General features: G+C 30.1%; 1 protein-coding gene across 2 annotated transcripts in view; it reads right to left on the bottom strand.

Moving 5' to 3' along the window:
* LOC142325939 (putative ATP-dependent RNA helicase DDX17) overlaps positions 1-21,138 on the bottom strand; it is a 75,875-nt gene that overhangs the window by 39,279 nt on the left and 15,458 nt on the right. For both annotated transcript variants that reach the window (XM_075367895.1, XM_075367896.1), the window contains exons 5-9: positions 20,044-20,232; positions 17,454-17,633; positions 15,883-16,055; positions 14,181-14,291; positions 1,785-1,846 (exon numbers count right to left, since the gene is read on the bottom strand). In XM_075367895.1, coding sequence (XP_075224010.1) covers positions 1,785-1,846; positions 14,181-14,291; positions 15,883-16,055; positions 17,454-17,633; positions 20,044-20,232 — 715 coding nt within the window. The remainder of the gene's footprint in view (positions 1-1,784; positions 1,847-14,180; positions 14,292-15,882; positions 16,056-17,453; positions 17,634-20,043; positions 20,233-21,138) is intronic.

The following is a 21,138-nucleotide window of genomic DNA, read 5'->3' as shown; positions in this document are numbered from 1 at the left end:
AGTATCATTGTGTGGTATGCAAAGTTTAAGGAGAGTGGAAGTGTAGTTTGACTTTCTGCAAACGGAGTAGCCATCTGTTACTAAAGAGAAGGTTGAGGTTGTGCAGCAAGGATTTTTACATAGCCCTTCCAAATCTACCCATCATGCATCTAATGAACTAGAGATTCCCCAGGCAACAGTGCACAAAATTTTACATAAGAAACTAAGGTTGCACGCATATTAAATTCAGATAGTGCAACAATTACAGCCAGATGATGGCCCTTGTCATGCTGCCTTTGCAATTGAGATTTTGCAATGGCTTGATAATGGCAATGAGTACCTGTAGCTTGTGTGTTTTTCAGATGAGGCTATTTTCCACACCTCAGGAAAAGTAAACAGGCATAATGTGAGAATAAGGGGCTCAGAAAATCCACACTTTACCAGGGAAAAATTAGAGAATCCCTAAAGTGAATGTGTGGTGTGGTATGATGCAACAGAATCATTAATCCCTTCTTTTTCACTGAGCAATCAATAACGGTTAACATTTACCTGGATACGCTGCAACACTTTATACCTCAACTAAATAACTTGCAACCTAGGCTGGTTTCCCGAATGTGGTGGTCCACATTCGGGATTATTAGTTCGAGATTTTCTGAATGAATCATTTCATGGCAGATTGATTGCGTGACAGTCCCACTCCCTGGCCACCATGATCACCAGACATACTCCCTTAGACTTTATCTCTTTGGTTATGTTAAGGGCAGAGGAGTCTATGCAATACCCATACCTGTCATCTAGGTACATTAAAACTGAGAATAGCTGAAGCTGTTGCTAGTGTTACCAAAGAAATATTAACAAACACACAGTGTGAAATTGATTATCAGCTGGACATTCAACAAGTGACAAAAGGTGCACATGTTGAAAGTTTATTGACTTGGTAAAACTTGATAATTTTTTCCTTCTTTTGCCACAAACTGCACAACTGAAACTGTAATGGTGTTTTGTAATCATGGAAAGACTTTATGGACAACTGTATTTATTACTTATGTAATATAATTTGCCATTTTAAAGCATAAAAAAGAATCAGTATTAATATTGTGAATGTTAGGAACTTGTTACAAATCGTGTGGAACCTTAAGATGTTTATAGTTCAAAATTGTTTGACTCATGCTGTTTTCTCTGAATTAAAAATAACAGAACCTGAAGAATGTAAACTGAACCTATACGTCCTGAAAATATTCAATCACACCTAAACTATATGTATTACATGTTTTAACTTGTCAAAATAAGTTATAGGATTATTAAGAACATTATCATGGTTCTATATTAAAAGAGAGGAACATCAAAGAAACAGTATAAGTTAATATGAAATGCTGTCTATCAGCATTATAATGAAAATTTTGTTCGCAAAATTTACTAATTCTTACTACTTTTAATATGCTTCTATTGATGTGCTCTGTTTGCTAACATTTAAGTGCTTGCAAAAAATTTGTTAAAAATGAAAATTGTGCATTATTGTGGAAAAAGAAAAACTCAACAAAATGACGAAGTTAAATCGAAGATAAATAGTTCATATGACAACAAGGACATATAAATATATAAGGTTGATTTATTATAGAATGAATATAATAGAACAATACATCCACACAAATCTTATTTACTTGATTATAACTTCTTTAATTCAAAATTAAGTTTAAAAAACTTGGTCCAGGCCATCTTGTGTTGCAGTCTATATCACTAAGTTAATAATAGTAATATATAACATAATGACAATAACACTACATAATAATATGGATAAAAATAACCTTGTAAAACATATTCACGTTCTGGTTGTGATTTATCACCATGAATACATGAAGCTGGCCACCTAAAAACACAAAAAAAATCCAATAAATATTCTGTATAATTACTAGAACATGCTAATTTGAAAAGAAAAGTTTCATTTTTATCTATTGAGCAATATCCAAATCAAGTTATACAAAATGGAAAAAATCTATAGACATGATCCACTTAAATAATCAATTTAAATAAAAATTACTAGAAAAAATCAAACTGAAAAATAAAAGTAAATAATTACTTTGAATTCTTCAAATTTTTACTTCTTGAAATTAAACCAAAATGATAACAAATAACTAATAATCTTCTTACTCTTAATTTCATACAGACTTAAAAATTCAAGATTTAGGAAATAATAAAGAAATTAGTTTAAATGGTTTTCTTCCTTTTTAGCAAACATTTTTTTCAAAGTATTTAATTTTATTTAAAATAGGCCCACAAAGTAACTCCACATGAAAATAAAAATATCTTCAACAAATAAAAAAAAAATGAAATCTGCATCTTGATAAAAGTAAAAATATTAAGCAATTGCTACTCTGAATGAGCCAAATCTGGTTGAAATGCAAGAATGTGTATTATTTCAAATACTAGAATGACTGCATGATGATTTATATCAATATGCTATGGTGAACCAATATTAAGAAATTCTGACAAAAAAAAATGTCTCATCATTTATTAGACCATGTAATTTTATATATAAATCTGAAAATTCCAATAATTCATCAACATACTGACCACTGTGCCAATTAAACTTAACAACTTAACCACCAAACACATTAACAGAAAAACCTAAAAAAAAACCCTAATACCAATAGTCGACTAAAGCGGGATCCCGTATCATCAGTTGGTACATAATTCTATAATTACATCAACAAATAACAAAAACAAAAAAGAAATAAAAACTTAAAAATGAAGAAAACATAAACCCTAACAATTACAAAATTTGTAACAACTCAACTTTACTGCCATAGTGGAATGATGTAAATTTAAAACGTCACACAACTATGTTCGTAAACCAGTTGTCTTTTCTTAAAACATCATCTTCAAAAACGGTATGTTGGTTAATCATTTCATACTTATATTTCACATTTTTCAAGTATATTTAATTTTTTATCACTTGCAAATTTTCAAAATTTCTAAATTATTTTTATAATCAGTAATACTATGCTTACATTACAAGTGATCAGCCATATTAGATACACCTCTCTTTCTGTTTCTGTAAGAATTGTAGTATTCCATAAATCTTTTTTTAAAAGATTTGTTAGTTTTACCAACATAAATTTTATTACATTCATTACATTTAATTTCATACATTCCCCTTAAATTTTCTCCAACATTATTATTATTCCTTAAATATTTTATAATATGGTTAGCATACTTTCTTAAATTTATTTTTATTATAAACATAATTATTATTTTTCTATTATTTTATTTGTACAATTGTATTCTAAGAAAAAACTATTAATAATCTGTGTTGCAATTTCTATCGTGGTACTTTATTCTCTGGTTTTCATATACCTTTGCTATTACTAACAAAACCATTAAATACTGCTATTTGTTTTATTACATCTATTTCCTTTTTTAGTTTGTTTTCACTGTTCCTTGTGTAATGTATAGCTCTAAAAATTACGTTTTTATATGTATTAATTTTATGCGACCATGAGCGATTAGAATTTACATGTATTGTAGTGCTATTCTTGTGGGTTTTCTATAAAGTGATGTTTCTATAGTATTGTTTATTTCAATTTCAATATCTAAAAAAATGTTCTGTTCTTTTCCATTTCACACGTTAATAATAAATTATTATGATTTATTATTATTGTTAATAATAAATTATTATAAAATTTATTTAACATGATCAAATGTTCATTATTTATAACTGGATTATAAATGACTTTACTTATATATGACTCAAACTTTCCTTCTTGCACCATAGCTCTAGAACTATGCCAGGAAAGTAAAAAAAAAATTTGATGCGTACATCACATGTCTTTCTTGTATGCCAACTAAATTACATATAAACATTTTTTAAAATGAAAAGTATATAAAATTTTATTTCATTAATATCTTCTAATATTTTTTAATTTTTCTATTATTATTTATTGTACAATTTTTTTACAATCAGAAGTTAATTAATTATTAATAAATAAATATATTTAAATTAAAAAAAAAAAGTTAAAAAAGGGAGATGAAGTCCAATTTGAATGAGATCCAAATATTTAATTAATTAAAACTTTATTTGGTTATAACTCTGGAATCAAGGAGCATAAGTACCACTTATGATATATAATTGAAAAGCTTATTACTGCTTTAAGCTTATGAGAGCTTATTACTGCAGTTAAGAAAAAGTCCAAAATCTACATGTTTTGGATTTTAGGCTTTTTTGGACACTTTTGGATCAGTCAATTGCAGTCAAAAGGGGAGGTGCACAATTAGATGTTACACAGTCCTAAATCCATAATTTCAACATCCTACAATTAATTGTTTTTGAGTTATGAGACACATATGTACATATACTTGGCCCAGCCAATGTATGAGCTTCTAATGTCACAAGCAGACTGCATATTATTACTCGGCCTGAAAACATCAACTCCGCATATCAAATCGAAGTATTACTTATTATCATATTGTAGGTGGCAATAACTATCATATTGACATTTACAAATTATAAACAATATGTAACTAATTTTTTTATAACTTTTATTTCTATTAAATTATTAATTTTTAATAATAAGCAAAAGCTTACTTGTATTTTCTTCATGCATCTAACTCAAACTTCTAGCAAGTTCACCATCCTTGCTAAACGAATCACTATCACTATCATTTTCATTTTCACTTTCACTATCAGAGTCTACATGTATAATATAACGTTCTGTCATTTCATTAATCAGTGGTCCCAGTTTCATACTCTTTTTTAATATTTTTTACTTTTTCACAATAGGGTCTCTAGACATCTTCATGTGATTAATTTTATCCATAGTTAAATTTTCAACATTTGTGAAAGAAAATGTTGTGTTATGACCTGCCACATGTCTTTTTACAGCTGACCTGTAAAAGGGTCAGCTGTTAGCTACAGCTAACATCAAGATTGCATTCAAATCAGGGTGGTACGATGGGAGTCTAAGAACATAATTTCCATGTTTTTTCAAAAGTTCATCCAAGTGATATTTTTGTACTTTAGTTTTATGCAATTCATATAACTGTGATTTCAGCATTTTTGAGCTATACAGAATATGGGTTTTCTCCAGCCAATCAGTCATATCTTTTCTTCTAAAATTAGAATTTGGTGCTCTATCAATACATATTGTGATAAGAGGCGTTATCAACAACTACTACTGACATTGGTGGAAGATTTGGAATCAATTTTTCACGTGCCCATTTCATGAAATTGTCTGTATTCATGTTGTCATGGCAGTCGCCACTTTTTAAAGTGGCATTCCAGTCCAAGTTAATAATGCGTTCAGAATAAAACCGATTTCTCGTCCAGTACGAATTACTATTAAACAGTTACCTTTATTAATCGGCACATGAAGTCTCTCAACAATACTATCAGACCACGACTTTGTGAAACAATGCGAACTTAAAATGTACGTTTCATCCAAATAAACAATTGTAGCATTACTTTGTACTTAACTATTGCCTGCAAACATATAATTATCTTCCACCTCATATTGGATTTCTCAATTAAAAGTTTTCTGTTATTTTCAGTTTTATGCAATTTGAAACCTAACTCTTTCAAATAAATATTATTATTATTATTAATAATAATATATGATAAACAAAATTGATTCATTGCCTTTAAAATCAATAGATGACTGCAGTTCTTGCCTTATTTTTTTTTAAAGTAGGTAATTCATTCTTCTTTGAATGAAATTCATTAACTGTTCTTTTAACTATACCTAAATCAAAACTGTCCAGTCCACTGACAGGCTTTGAATGTAGTTTATACTTTTTGTAACACGACTGGGATGGTGATTAACAAATCATGTCTTTTTTTCAATTCTCAGTTTTTGAACTTGTGTTCTTGATATCCTACAAGCAGCAGCAGTTCTTTCTTCGCACTTCTGAATACCAAATTATATGTTTGTAGTCAGTTAATTTACCTACTTTTAGAGCTTCTTTTTCATAAAATCATAAACATTAATAATAATTTCACGTTTGACTACTAAGTTTTATTTCTTACCTACAAATTTAAATTCTGCCATAACAAACCCCAGAACACACAAACAAAAACAAAATAAAAAATAATATATTACAAAAAATTTGCAAAAAACAATGAGTAATTATAAAATAATATGACCGCACAAAAACACTACTCAAATACTTTCACTGAACACGATATAAACTGGACTAAAGTTTATTTCTTTACACACACATTGTGTACTACGAATGACTGATCTAAATATAATCGTGATGAAAGACATCATTTCTAACTGCATGTATAAATTTTTATAGGACTGTACATGTAATCAACTCAAGTGGAAAGAACTGAATATACAATATAAATGTATTGTTTGCAAGTTGAAAAATGAAATAAAATAATAATTACACGCAAAAATAATGTTTTGGAAAACAATAATGTAATGAGATGTCAGCATTTGATGTAACAATCTTGTAGATTCGCTGGGTAACTATACGTACATACAGACGTCATGCTGAAACTAGTCAAAATGGATATTTCTGCTGAAATCTGAAAACCGAAATTTTTGCTATCACAATATTTCCTTTACTTCATACAAGTAAAAAAAAAAATCCCACTAAGTTGTCTAAAAGCAATTGATCATAGTCATCTTCATCTACACATCACCAAACATTGACATAAATGTGTTTGTCGATGTCTAGATGATAATATCAATCATGTAGGGAAAAAAATTGTTGCTTACTGATGAAATTAATATTAAGATGGAACGACAAACTACTTGTGTTCAAATTAACATGTTAAGTAACCATGGTCTTTAGAGAATACAAAAATAGCTCAACAAGTAAAATAAAAATATGTTTAGATCATGTTTTATTTAATGGAAATAATAATTACTAATCATATCCTCAAGAATACATTTAGGACTGCTCTTACAGATCAACTTCACATGACATTTCATATAGTAGGGATAAACAAGAAATGCAAAATTATTAACACAAGTAATAATAACAGTCATGGTAGCAATGCAAGAGTCAGTAACCATAGAGTAGTAGCAGAAATAACAGCAATAGCAATAATAATATGACAGGCACACACTGTTATAACAATCTGTAGATAGGAACTAAAAGCCCACCTGGAACAGGAACAGTAGAATGAAATAGATGGAAACCCTGCTGCTTTAGCAGATATACCCGATGGACAAATTTGCCTCCAAAAAAATTCCACCATAGACACATTCACCAATGGCTCAATGAAGTTGATAATTGTTGAAATAACACGTTTAAAAGATTTAATTAAAAAAAGGAATGTTTAATAGAAAATATAAAAATAAATGAATTATTGGAAATTTTGAATGAATTAATCAGCAGCATTAAGAACTACTATTATGAGAGTAGAACTGAAAAGCATATGTAACCAGCTGCAGATTTTGAAACTGTCTCAAGGATGTCGCATGCATTAGGGGAAAAATGACATGATCAAAATTAAATCTCATAAATTAAGTTGACTGTATTTTTTAATGGAAAGAGTTGTCATGTTCAGAGACCCGGCCTTTAAAACAGTAGTTCTACTCTTGAATACTACATCCTAGAAATCTGATTGATTTTTTTTTTTAATCCTACCTGCCACAGTGAGGTTAAGAGAATCATTCATAATTTAAAGAATAACACCCCATTCCTGGAACCGATATAAGTAATAATGCTATTAAGCAAATTGTTAATGATACCTCTAAATCACTTGTGTTATAATAAACATTTCTGATTAACAATTTTCCAGAACTGGGAAAAAGGTAAAATAGCACGAATTATATCACTATATAAGTAAATAAATAAAACCTGCTCCTCAAAACTATATAAAGGATTAGCCTAATAAGCAACTTGGCTAAAATAACAAACGTTAATAAAAATTTGTTTAATGAAATACATAAACTACAATGATATAACTGATTGCAAATGGTTCAATTCCAAACAAATAATACTGAGGATCCTGTAATAAAGTTCATAATTACGTTTCAGAAAATTTGGATAATTATAATCTATTAACCTTTCTTGATTTATCAAAAGTATTTTACACGTTTCCCCACAAGAACTAAGCATAAATCATAATAAAACAGATTTTATTGCTTTTCCTAAAAACAAAATGGATCAACCTGATGCAGATATGTAAATAAATTAAAATAACATGCAATTAACTGGTCAAAGAAAGATTTGATTCTGCAAAAATATAAAAAACAGCACCACTATACTTCGGTATGATTGTGACTGATTGCGGAAACAAAAGAGAAGGTTTGGGACAGGGATGGATGGTGGTAGCGGTAGTAACTTTCATCAAGCAAAATGCCTGATGATGGTGATGTGAAGAAGAGCCTACTATGCACCAGTTCAGTCCCTGCCATAGTATGGGTTGCAGTGTTTGAGATGGAGCTTTTGATTGCCATTTTCTGAAGGTATTTATTTTACAAAAGTACTTATATGTTAGCTGAACTTGTAGGTTGCTAGAGTTCCTAATAATTTTATTCGCAACTGAATTCACACTGCTAAAAAGAAATAGCAAGGTTTAGTGGGAAGGGGAAAATGATTTTTGGTCGGGTGGTTTTAAAATATTTAACTCACTGTCAAACAAAGAGCAGGCAGGACTAGGTTTCTAATGAACGAGAAGAAAGTAGAGTATTTCAAAAAACATTGCAATAGAATCAATGTAATAAGGATAAAATCAAAACATAAGCCAACAATGATTGTTAACGTCTATATGCCTACAAGTGCCCATGATGATGATGATGATGAGGCGGTGTATATGATGAAACTGACGAAGCAATTAAACACATAAAAGGCAACGAAAATTTAATAATAGTTGGAAATTGGAATGCGAGTATCGGAAAAGGCAAGGAAGGCACTGTGGATGAATACGGGCTGGACAAAAGAAATGTAACAGGGGACCGACTTAACTGAGTTTTGCACAAAGTATAATTTATTAATTCCCAACACCCAGTTTAAAAATCATAATAGAATATACACATGGAGGAAGCCAGGCGATAGTGCAAGGTATCAGATAGATTATATCATGGTTAAGCAAAGATTTAGAAATTAACTTATAGACTGTAAAGCATATCCAGGAGCAGACATCGATAGCAACCATAATTTAGTGATAATGAAATGTAGATTGGGGTTTAAAAACCTGATAAGGTGCTGGATGAATTGGTGGAATTTACAGAAGCTTCAGGAAGAGGAGATAAAGACGATTTTTGAGAGAACATCGCAAGAGGTTTAAGTAAAAGACAGGTAGAAAATGTATAAGAAGAATGAGAGAATGTTAAAAAGGAAATTCTTAAATCAGCAGAAGCAAACTTTGGCGAAACAAAGAGAACTAGTACAAAACCTTGGATATCAAAGGATATATTTCAGCTGATGTATGAACATAGAAAGTATAAGAATGCTAATGATGAAAAAGGTAAAAGGACCTTCTACAATTAAACCAGAAGTGTAAATTAGCAAAAAAGTGGATTAAAGGAAAGTATACAGAAGCAGGGAAATGATCATTGGTTAAATGGACAGAGCATACAGAAAAGTTAAAGAGAATTTTGTGGTACCTAAGTTAAAATCTAACAATGTGTTAAATAAAGTTGTACATAGATTTATAATATGAAACAATAGGCTGATAGGCGGGTGGAATATATTGAAGATTTATACGTAAGAAATGAATTAGAAACTGGTGTTATAGAGGAAGTTGAAGAGTATGAAAAGGGAGATACAATACTGAAATCTGAATTTAATAGAACATTAAAGGATTTCAATGAGAGAAAGGCTCCTGGGATAGACAGAATTACTGCACAGTGCAGGTGAGGAAGCGATAGATAGATTATACAAACTGGTGTGTAATATTTATGAAACAGGGAAGTTCCATCAGACTTCAAAATGTGTGTTATTGTTATAATATCAAGAAAACATGAGTAGATAAATGTATACAATACAGAACAATTAGCTTAACTATTCTGCATCAAAGATTTTAACTAGAGTTCTGTACAGAAGAACTGAGAGGAGAGTAGAAGAAATGTTAGATCAATTTGGTTTCAGGAAAAGTATAGGACAAGAGAATGAATTTTAGCACTCAGATTAATAGTAGAAGGAAGATTAAAGAAATAAAAACCAATGGCATTTATAGACTTAGAAAAGGCATTTGATAACATAGAATGGAATAAAATTTTTAGAATTTAACAAATTGCTAGGGATGTAGAATGTAAAGTATACTGAAATTAAATGACTGGCACTAGATAGGGAATCTTGGAGAGCTGCATCAAACCAGTTAATGACTGAAAACAAAAAAAATCTTAACTTAATCAAGACAGACTTTATTTGTGAGCTAAATTTCTTCAACAACTTTATATTTTTCTCTTTAACATTCACTAATGATCATGATCAATTATCATATTCTAAATTTTTCATTTTCTTTTATTTTTCTTAAAGACTTCTTTTTAAACACTTTTTAGTCGCATAAAACAGCATTATACATATTAAATATAATACACAAGTTATATTTTTTGAAACAGACAACCATTCGTGATCAAACAATTCAATTTTACAAGTGATGTCAAATTATTCTAATAATTGTACAGTCGCCACCAAGTAACAGTGAGCTTTGAGAGGTGATAACTACTACCTGATGTAAGTTGCATCATGTTTATGCTAGTAAGAGATGACTAACCATGGTGTGCCAATGTTTCAGGGAACATCCCAACCCCGTAGGGGGAAGACACCCACCTTGTGACGTTACCAGTCACCACACCACCCCCACCATTCTGAACCCTGAGGGGCTTTACCAGAGGTTGTCTTCAGACCCTCTAACTGATTACATCTCACAATCATCAGCCAGGCCACCGACGTAAATGTCTCAGCAGACATTTACATCAGTAAAATACAAATCATTGTTTCAGAGAACAATAGTATAGCAGTGATGTATATGCTGATCATTCAACCTCACCGTTATGTGGCAGCTATTGTAAGTATAAATTAATTTTAAGAGGGTACACTCTCTATTATTTTTGTAACTATTGTTTTTACATAGGAGTAAAAAAAAAATTATATTGATTAAATAAATGAATAGCTGTTTGCTATTAGCATTAATTAAATAAAAACCAAAAGAATTTTAGAATCTCATTGAATAATAACAATAAAAATAACACTAGAAATAGAATAATTTTATTATTGCAGTTTTTAATTTTAATAAATTAAACATGTAAATGTATTATGGTAATTTTTAATAATAAATAAAATTAACTGTATAAAAATAATAACTAAGTCAACATTTTTAACTGTGATTTTTTTTATAATTATAAAATAATATTAATTTGCTCATTTATTAATAAAAATGGATTAATCATCAATACAAAAGAGTAATGACAAAGAGTGATTATTTTTTTTTTGTTTAGGTTTACTGACCTTAGGTTTGTTTAGGTTAACTGATTTCTTAATGATTGATTGATTGAATGTATACTTTTTTTTAATTCAAACATAAATAATTATTTTTGGGTCATTGTAATAATAATAAAATAAGATTGTATTTATTGTTCTACCTGCACTACAAATAATGATATACTTAAGACAACTGACATAGTCTTGAATTCTTAGTTTAAATATGCTTTTACTTTTACAATAAATATTTTAAAATAAAGAGATTTATTAATAAATGAGTAATTCTGTTTTTCATTATTTCAAGCTAATTTTTAAATTCCTTTCACCATTTAATTATCAGTAGCCAATTTAACTTAATATGTCATTTTTACAATTTATACAATATCAAAAAAATATTAAAAAATTCTGTTAAATATTTTTTCTTACGGATAAGAACATTATTATAATTTAATTTTACACCTAATTCATTCTTGTGTTTGTTTAAATAAAAACAAACACATATTTGCAATCACAAGTATTTACAATCATAATTGTACATTGAGTTGAGGAGCATGCTCCTGCTATCACAACCTTGAAACAAGTGATAAGTATAAATAAAAATTGTCGAAAATTAAATTTAACTAAGATGTCAGGATTCTCCTGTCTGTTCTACATTTTAAACAAGAAATCTTTGATGAACTATATGTAGGTGGGTTAATTCAAGCGTACACCAAGGTAGAACTTGTCTTATAACCTTGAACATTTATATACAACAGCATTCTGTGTATAATCCTAAAAACATGCTGATGATGGAGTATTCTACAAAAGTATTACTTTTTTTTTATAAATGTCCTGAACTTTACCAAACTGTATTTGATAAGATATTCTTAATTTATAGAAAAAAATTATATTATACATATTAAATGAGATATAAACCACCAAAACACAGTAAATAGATAAGTTAAACTTACCGTATTAATTCAGAGAATCAATTTTCATGAGATTATGCATTTTCAGTCATTATTAAATTCTATAATTATATTATAAAACATTTATTTACACTTGTTAATTTGAATTTTTTTTGAAAATTAATCATGTATAAGATGCAAATTCTGCTGTTCAGTACTGGAATGGTGTAATATTTAAAATTTCATATTTCAAGTCAATCAAATTAACTTATCTATTTATTGTGTTTTGGGGTTTATATTTTTGTTAATATTAAATGTTATTAGCACAGTGGTCATTATGTTAAAGAATTAATTGTACATAAAATATATATATATATATAGATTAAAATGATTTGAACATAAAATGTACTTTTAACTATATTGTATTTTATAATTCCATTATTATTCATATAAGCAATGTGTACAAGGTGTGTTCAAAAAGTAAAGAGAATTTAAAAATTTTGTGGGTTATATTAGTCTGATTCTCGGGATTTATTTGTTGTATTGGTAAACATGTCTGAAAAGTATCCGTAAATTTTTAGTCATATTGGATGTTTAGTCTGTTGTCAGTTTTCAAAAGGATAACATGTGCTTTGGTACGATAGATGATTTTTTTATTTGTATAAATAATGGATCAGAGAATTTGTATTAAATTTTGCTATAAGAATGGAATAAAGTGTAGCAATGTTTTAAAAATGTTAAATATTGCTTTTGTTGAGTCTGCTATGAGTAAAGCAAGGGTTTACAAGTGGTATAAGTGTTTCCAAGAAGGTCATGAAGGCGTTGAAGATGACAAGTGCCCCGGATGCCCCAGCAACAACTGATGAAAACATGGAAAAAGTGAAAGAAATGATTATGAATGATCATCGAATCATAATCAGAAAAGCCGCTGATGATGTTGGGCTATCAACTGGCTCATGCCATGAAATGTTTTTGATGTTTTGGGTAAGAAATGTGACAGCAAAATTTATTCCAAAATTGTTGAATTTCGAACAAAAACAGCGGCAACTGGAAGTTGCTCAGGAGTCATGAAGTTAACAACGATGCAGAACTACTGAAACGTGTTATAACAGGTGATGAGACATGGATTAACGGACATGATGTTGACTAAGGCTCAATCGTCCCAGTGGAGGCATTCTGGATCACAAAGACCAAAAAAAAGTTGACAAGTATAGTTGAATGTGAAGGTTATGCTCACCGTGTTCTTCGATTTTAACAACATAGTGCATCATGAGTTCTTGCCACAAGGTCAAACAATAGATAAGCAGTACTATCTACAATTTCAATGCCATTTGCGTGAAGCAATCACAAAAAAACGCCCGGATTTGTGGCAAAACAATTCATGGCTTTTGCACCACGATAATGTGCTTGCTCACACTTCATTGCTTGTTTGTCAATTTTTAGCCAAAAACAACACTGTAATGGTACCCCAGACGCCATATTCGCCAGACATGGCCATGTGTGACTTTTTTCTATTCCAAAAATAAAGAGAACCTTTAAAAGGGCCGTTGTTTTACAAGCACAGATGAGATTAAAAACGAATTGCTGAAAGAGCTAAAAACTATTCCAAAGATCGAGTTCCATAAGTGTTTCGGGGATTGGAAAAAGCGTTGGCATAAGTGTATAATATCTAATGGGAACTATTTTGAAGGGGATAATATAGACGAATAAATAAAATTCTTTCCAAAAAACAAAAATTCTTTACTTTTTGAACACACCTTGAATATTCAAATTATAATAAAAAAACTTAAGACTCAATTACTATTATATTTGCTGGTTCATTTATTAATACTGAATATTAATAACACACACCACTCTTGCTATTTAAGATAGTGATAACAAAAATTAATGTCATTAAAAGTAATATTATAATATTTTTAATTCTTCATTACATACCCATCCCTCTTTATTCTCTTTGTGACTTCATCAACTCTTTTCTTAGTTTCAATAAATACAATAGTTTTATTTTCCTTTTCAGCCATTATTTCTTTTAACAATGAGCTTAACCTATTAGAAAAAATAAGACAAATCATAAAACATTATAAAGTAAGTAAAACAAAAAATTATTTCATATACAAAAATAATTAACATTCATGGCTTTACTACAATAGAAATTATTTGACATCACTTAAATGTTTCTCAATATAAATTTTCAGATAAATACATACTGAACCTTGAGTATCTTCAAAACTTATTAATTTTTCTTTTAGTGGGTTTATTTTTTAGAAAGGAAAAAAACTGTCTTTGAGAAATACTGAATAGTACAGTGTCTCATTCATTACGTATTTAAAAATGATTTTATATGCAAGATGCATAATGTATTAAAAATTGTTATGAACTGAATTAACTGCAATGTTGAGAAATTATTATGAGTGAAAAATAAAAACCTCTACTTAAAGAGGCTTTACATAAAATTTTGCAAGATTACAACATAGATAAAAATCATTATGGGTTTATTAATCTGATTAGATATAAATGAAACAAGAATTTAAATAATGGATTTTGTAGAGGCAAGTTATTTTTCATATAAATGTGTTATGCCAAGATACATAAAAATTCATATACATTAAGAAATAAAAAAATTAATTTATGAAAAATAGAATGGCACATTTCAAATTAATGTTTGCTGTGATTTAACTTTGGACCTGGAAGACATATTTTAAACTTCACGAATTACTTTCTAATTTTAAGCAACAGGTTTCCTTTCTTGATTTCATGACATTCACTATTTTATTTCTGCATTTTAGTATAATACATCAACAAAACTTTGGAACATGTAAGATGTATCTAATAAAATTATATGAAGTTAATATTCCAATGTTACAAACATTATCTGTGATTTTATATTTGGTGTTAACTGAATACATTTTAAAATAAATCATAGAACTTCTAGTGTAATTGTTTATAATATTTTGTGTGTAATAGTATTATACATTGATACTATTTTAATTTAATAAAAAATGTGATTAAATAATTTTGAAAAATTATTAAAATATACATTAAAAAGAACACAAAAAACAAACTTTCAACTAATGGCGAATCTAGATAAATCAAAGACTAGGTCCTACCTGAAAGGTAATTTTTTTTTTTGTAAAGCAACATACTTTATTAAAAAATTACAAATTACAATGTAAATATTATCTTGATATCTAAGATACCTATGCTTTCCTCAATTATTAATAAACACACTATGATGATGTTCTTGAAAATGCAAGTAACACTTTCAACAAGATTGATCACCTTCATAGGTTAATATAACTGTTTGTCAAGCACTGAATGAAAAATTTGCATTTAGACGGATAGGCTGGAGTGGGAATGTACATTTCCTAGCCTATGAACTGCAATCGATTTTATTTTTATTTTTATGGCTCTTAAGTCATTAAAGTTGAAATTAAATATGGTAAGACATTCTTTGAGCAAAATATATTTCACACATCCACTATAAAAACCCTGACAAAGAACTCAATAAGCAAGAAAAAAATCTTTATCAATGATCATAAGTGCCTTACATACAAATCCTTTATACAAATTTGATGCACAAACATTAAAGAAAATATTAACTGACATTTAGTTTTCAGAAAAAAAAAATACTACTTACTTATGCTCTTTTTCATAATCACTACAGACATCTACAATCTGAAGGATATTATGATTTGCTGATAACTGCAATGATCCAATATTTATCTGAATATAATCCTTAAGAAATTCTTCAGCTAAATTTCTTACTTCCTTCGGCCAAGTTGCTGACCACATTAGTACCTGTCTGTCAGGCTGCAAAATTCCAACAATTACATTATTTTTATTTTTTTAACAAAAACAAAATAATTCTTTAAGAAAATGTAAAATTTCCTGAACATAAAATAAAGCTGGGTATACAGTATAAATTTTCTCCGTAAAAAGAACAGTTGGTTGTTCACGGCCTTTAAAATAAGCTGGCTGATCAAATAAATATAGACTCCAATTTTTCAAATGGTAAGCAAGTACCTTGGTCTGAATTATATATAAGTTCTAACTGGCTATTAAATTAACTCCTGCTAGTTAGTGCATACGTGAAAAAAAATTCTTGAAACACTGGAATATTACAGCGAATATAATTTTTTGCTTATTTATTATATACAATGAAACAGACCCTGAACAAAAAAGAAACCTTCCCATTTAGGAAAATAATGTTCCCATTAAAATTAAAAAATCATTGTAAATCATCCTATACAATACGGAACCTCTACAATGCAGAAACGGAAAGTTAAACATTCTGAATAATATGAAAAATATACTTTATGAAATATGGATATTAAAGAAGGAAAATTGATTTTATCAGAATTTTTAGAAAGTGAATAAAAATGACAATAGGAAGCTATGACAGAAGTATGTGAATTGGTGGTTAAACATCCAAACAGAGAACAGTTATAGTGATGACATACAAATTCCAGAATAATGTCACTGTTTACTGTGAGACAATTTGTCTATGCTTCTTTTCTGTCAGTACTGCAGTCGGGTTTACTTGCTCGTAAACTAGTCATGTATGTTGAGTTACCCAATGTTCGTGTTAGTTTTTTTTACTTTGTAAAAAAGTAATGTGTTTGTGCTTTATTGTATTCTTGTGTATTGTGTCTGTATCTTATTATTATACCTTATTGTATAAACATATTGGTTTATCTTAATTTTATAAATTTGTTTTTGTTTTAAAATTCACCAAAATGTCCTGCAAAAACACAGCAGAAAACTACTGGATATGAAGAAATAAATAACTTTTGTGGGTATAGGTTGTTAGCAGATCTAAACATTTGCCAATTTATGGCCCTATTTTATAAAGCCAAGCTTTACTGTTAGCTAAAAAGTTAAACAACCCTGATTTTAAAGCTTCTTATGGATGGCTTGAAATTTTGTTGGCTAAAACACTAGTTAAAAGGAGAAAAATGTATCTGTGGAAAGATGTCAAAAAAATGCCTACTGTTCTTCTTTGTGCAAACATGGCTGGGGAACTTCTAAAATTGCCAGTTATTGGTAAATCGGCAAGACCAAGGTTTTTTCTCACATTATGTTAATAAATTTTTTCCATTTTGAACAGGTTTCACTGTAATATATAATCCAGAAATGGATCACTAAAAAAATTTTACCAGAATAGAGATTACACATTAATATTTCAAAAATATTAATAATCATACTTACTCTGATCTGTTCAATTATTTTTCTTATCTGAGGTTCAAAGCCCATATCCAACATTCTATCTGCTTCATCTAACACTAAATAGGTACAACGTTTAAGGTTTGTTCGGCCACTCTCCAGAAAATCAATCAAACGTCCAGGAGTGGCAATTATTATCTCTACTCCTCTATCCAAATCTCGGACCTAAAAAATTTAAAACATGACATGTAGTGTTTATTACGAGGGTGAATCAAATATAAACAGTATTTTTTTCTTTAATAATTACTGATTAATAATACACAAAATTCCAATGATTTGAAAGCTTCAATATTCCTTGTTCATAAAAAGTTTGAGGATGAGTAGTTAACCAATTGTGCACATGCTCCTTGACATCTTCAGTGTTTTCAAATCGTTGCCCTCCAAGTGATTCTTTCAAGAGCACAAAAAAAAAATAGTCACAAGGGGACAAATCTGATTAAAGGGAGGGAGGTCGAGGGTTTCCCAGTGCAGATTTTTCCAATCTATTCCCTGTTAAAATCGTGGTGTGTGGCCTGGCATTGTCATGGAGAAGGATAGCATCACTAATGGGCATACCCTTCTTTTGTTTTGGTAGGCGGCTTTTGTTGACTGTAGCAGCTGTAGTAAGCAGCATTCACTGTTCATTGATTGAGCAGGAAATCAACAAGTAAAACTCCATTAGAGTCAAAATAAATTGTTGCAAGAACTTTTCCGGCTGATAGATGGGTTTTTGCCTTAATTGGGCAGCCCTCATCCTTCTATTGCCACTCCTTACTCGCCATTTTTGACTCCAAAGTGTAATGATGGACCCATGTCTCATCACGTCACGATGTTTCTCAAAAAATCATCCCCTTCTTGCCAAAATTGATCCAGAAGTCTCTCACAAATCTCCAACCTGACCTATTTTTGATCAACAACCTTGGAACCTATTGAGCAATAATAATTTTTCTACAGCCATGATGATCAGTAAAAATGGATTGAGCATTCCATAGCTGATACCCACTTCTGACGTGATTTCTTCCAACAGTGAAACAGCAATCACCTTCGATAAGCTCTTGAATGGCACGGTTGTGGTCAACTGTGAGAATTGACCTTTGTTATCACTCATGACTAACTAACTATCCTAGAAGCCAGAAGAGAAAGAGTTTTCTCTCTTCTCTTGGAAGGAGAATCTTCATTCTCCTTCCAGTAACTACAAGTCTGAAAGCAATTATTATTTATGATTTTTTTAACATGTAATAAAATGCCAAACTCAACTGGACCCAGAACCTTCAAGCTGAAAGACAGAGCCACTAACACTCCACCACAGAGGTTAACAAATAACAATATTACAACAAGAAAGACTGGATAAATATAAAGACAATTTAATATCTAAGGCTTATTTTTTAGAGCGGTACAAATTTTAAGAGCTTTCTTCATATACACTGTAGCAATATGACAACATAACATTACACGAGTTCAGCAGAGAATAGTGAGCAAGACAGAAAATAAAAACATTGATAATTTAGAGATGAGCCAATATTTTACTTGACAATATACTGGAGCATCACTTCAGAGATCATTATTGAGAATATTAGCATGAAACATGCAAGGATGGCTACAAGAAAATCCTAGGGTTTTCTTTTAAAGACAAGACTGGGAAGTTAAATGTTGAGCTTTATCAATCTATAAATATAAATGAATGTTTGTTTCTTTGTCTCATATGTGTTCCTATGCCATTCATCAGATTGCAATGAAACTTTGGCAGTTGTGGGCACACCAGCAAAGGTTTCTGAATTAGTTTGAACCTGCTAGATAGCGCTAGGGTTGAGATATTTCGAAAAATTGTATATATAGTCCGATTTGGTTCATATTCAGAATATGTTACATGGAAAAAGTACCTCTGCAAAAAAATGAACCTGCTAGATGGTGCTGAGGTTGAGATATTTGGAAAAATTGCATTTATGGTTCGATTTGGCTCATATTCAGAATATATATTAGTTACGTGAAAAAAAAATTTTTTTGCAAAAACTATACCTGCTAGGTGGCGCCGGTGTGAAGATATTTATGAAACAAACATACACACTTTCTTCTTCTATATATATATATATAAAACAATGTTCGCATGTATGTCTGTTGTAGACTAAAAAACTACTGGACTGATTTATGTGCAGGAAAATTGGAAAAAGGGAACAGGGGAAAGAGAAAAGTGTGAGGGTGAAGGGGTCATAGAGAGGGGGAATGGGGAAAGTGAATACAGGAAATTGGAAACCAAATAGGAAACATAGAAATAGGGTAAAAGTAAAAGGTTAAGTTTTGTGAAGTTCTGTTATGTTCAGTTTTTAATGTTTTATCAAACTTTCAATTGTGTTAATTTAATCTATATATACTCAAATCTAGCAGTAGCAAAGCATTGCTACTAGTAAGCAATACTAGTATTAGCATTGGGTCAGCTAGTTATAAATAAAAAAAATCTTACCTGTAATAAAAAGGACTTCTTTTTCAGTAGTTTCATTACTATACTGATGTACACACTAATACAATGAAATAAAGCTCGCTTTTACTAAAATAAGTATACTACCAGAATATGAACTTTAAATTAAAAAAAAACAATAACCTGTCCAGATTTAGGAGCACCTCCAAATACACATGTATTTCTAATATCAGATGACTCTCCAACATCATTAGCAACCTGTTGTATCTGCTGAGCTAACTCTCTAGTAGGAGAAAGAATCAAAGCAATGGGACCATCCCCACGCTGCAGTCTTGATTGATTATTAATATGTACTATTGCTGGTAAAGTATACTGGAAAAAAAACAAAAAACTTAAGACTTTCTTTATAAACCATGATTTACTTGACTAAATAACTCAAACTTTTTAAGAACTGAAAAATCTTAAGTATTGTGGAGCAGAATAATGTTTTATACAATAGATATTGCAAAACCAAATTAACACTGCAACAGGATTTGATTAGCATAGTGCTTAGATCAGGAGTGGAGTTAGTGAACTGCTGCTGTGTGGATATATTGTTGTACTGTTCTGTGTTTTTTGGAGTTCTTATTGTAGGATTGAAACTGTTGAACGGAATATTATTGGTAGTGTTGCAGTCCTTTTTATGATTAAGGATTACGGACTCATTTTTTAAGAATTTTTCTGGATCGACCTTATTGCCATTGGAAATAAGGATAATATTTGTGTAGCTGTTGGATATGCAAGTTTATACAAGTTCTACTAACTTGTAAACAACAACTTGGTGAGACTTTCAAAAATTTCAGGTGAGAGAATATTTTCTTAGCCAAGTCATTGGCTAGATTATCAGTGGGAACTCCTTTTCCCCATAACTTTTTCATCCTTTCTTCCAACCAAACCCTTCCGGATATGGGAGTCCAATCAGAACTCCCCAATTTTTCCACCACCACAAATTTTTTATTGGTTTTCTGAGAGAATACATTTTACCTCATTTACTTGTGGGGTGTCACTGGATGTGGATTAAAGTGTACAATAAGGGATGGAGGACGCACCATTTGGTGCGGGACATCAGGAGTTGGTGTGATCGACCCCACAGCTTGCTTGATCTCAGTTCCTGGCAGGCCATGGGGGATTCAGGTCCTATCTAAATTTGGGTTGGATAACTCTGAATCTTGCCCAGCTTGTGACAAGACTCCTTTGTATGTGTATTTCTCCTGCCCCAGATTTGAGGTTGCAAGAGGG

The sequence above is a fragment of the Lycorma delicatula genome, chromosome 6 (assembly GCF_047948215.1).
Source record: "Lycorma delicatula isolate Av1 chromosome 6, ASM4794821v1, whole genome shotgun sequence".
NCBI classification, from domain to species: Eukaryota; Metazoa; Arthropoda; class Insecta; order Hemiptera; family Fulgoridae; genus Lycorma; species Lycorma delicatula.
The sequence above is the reverse complement of the archived record's forward strand: the minus strand, read 5'-3'. Positions and strand labels throughout refer to the sequence as shown.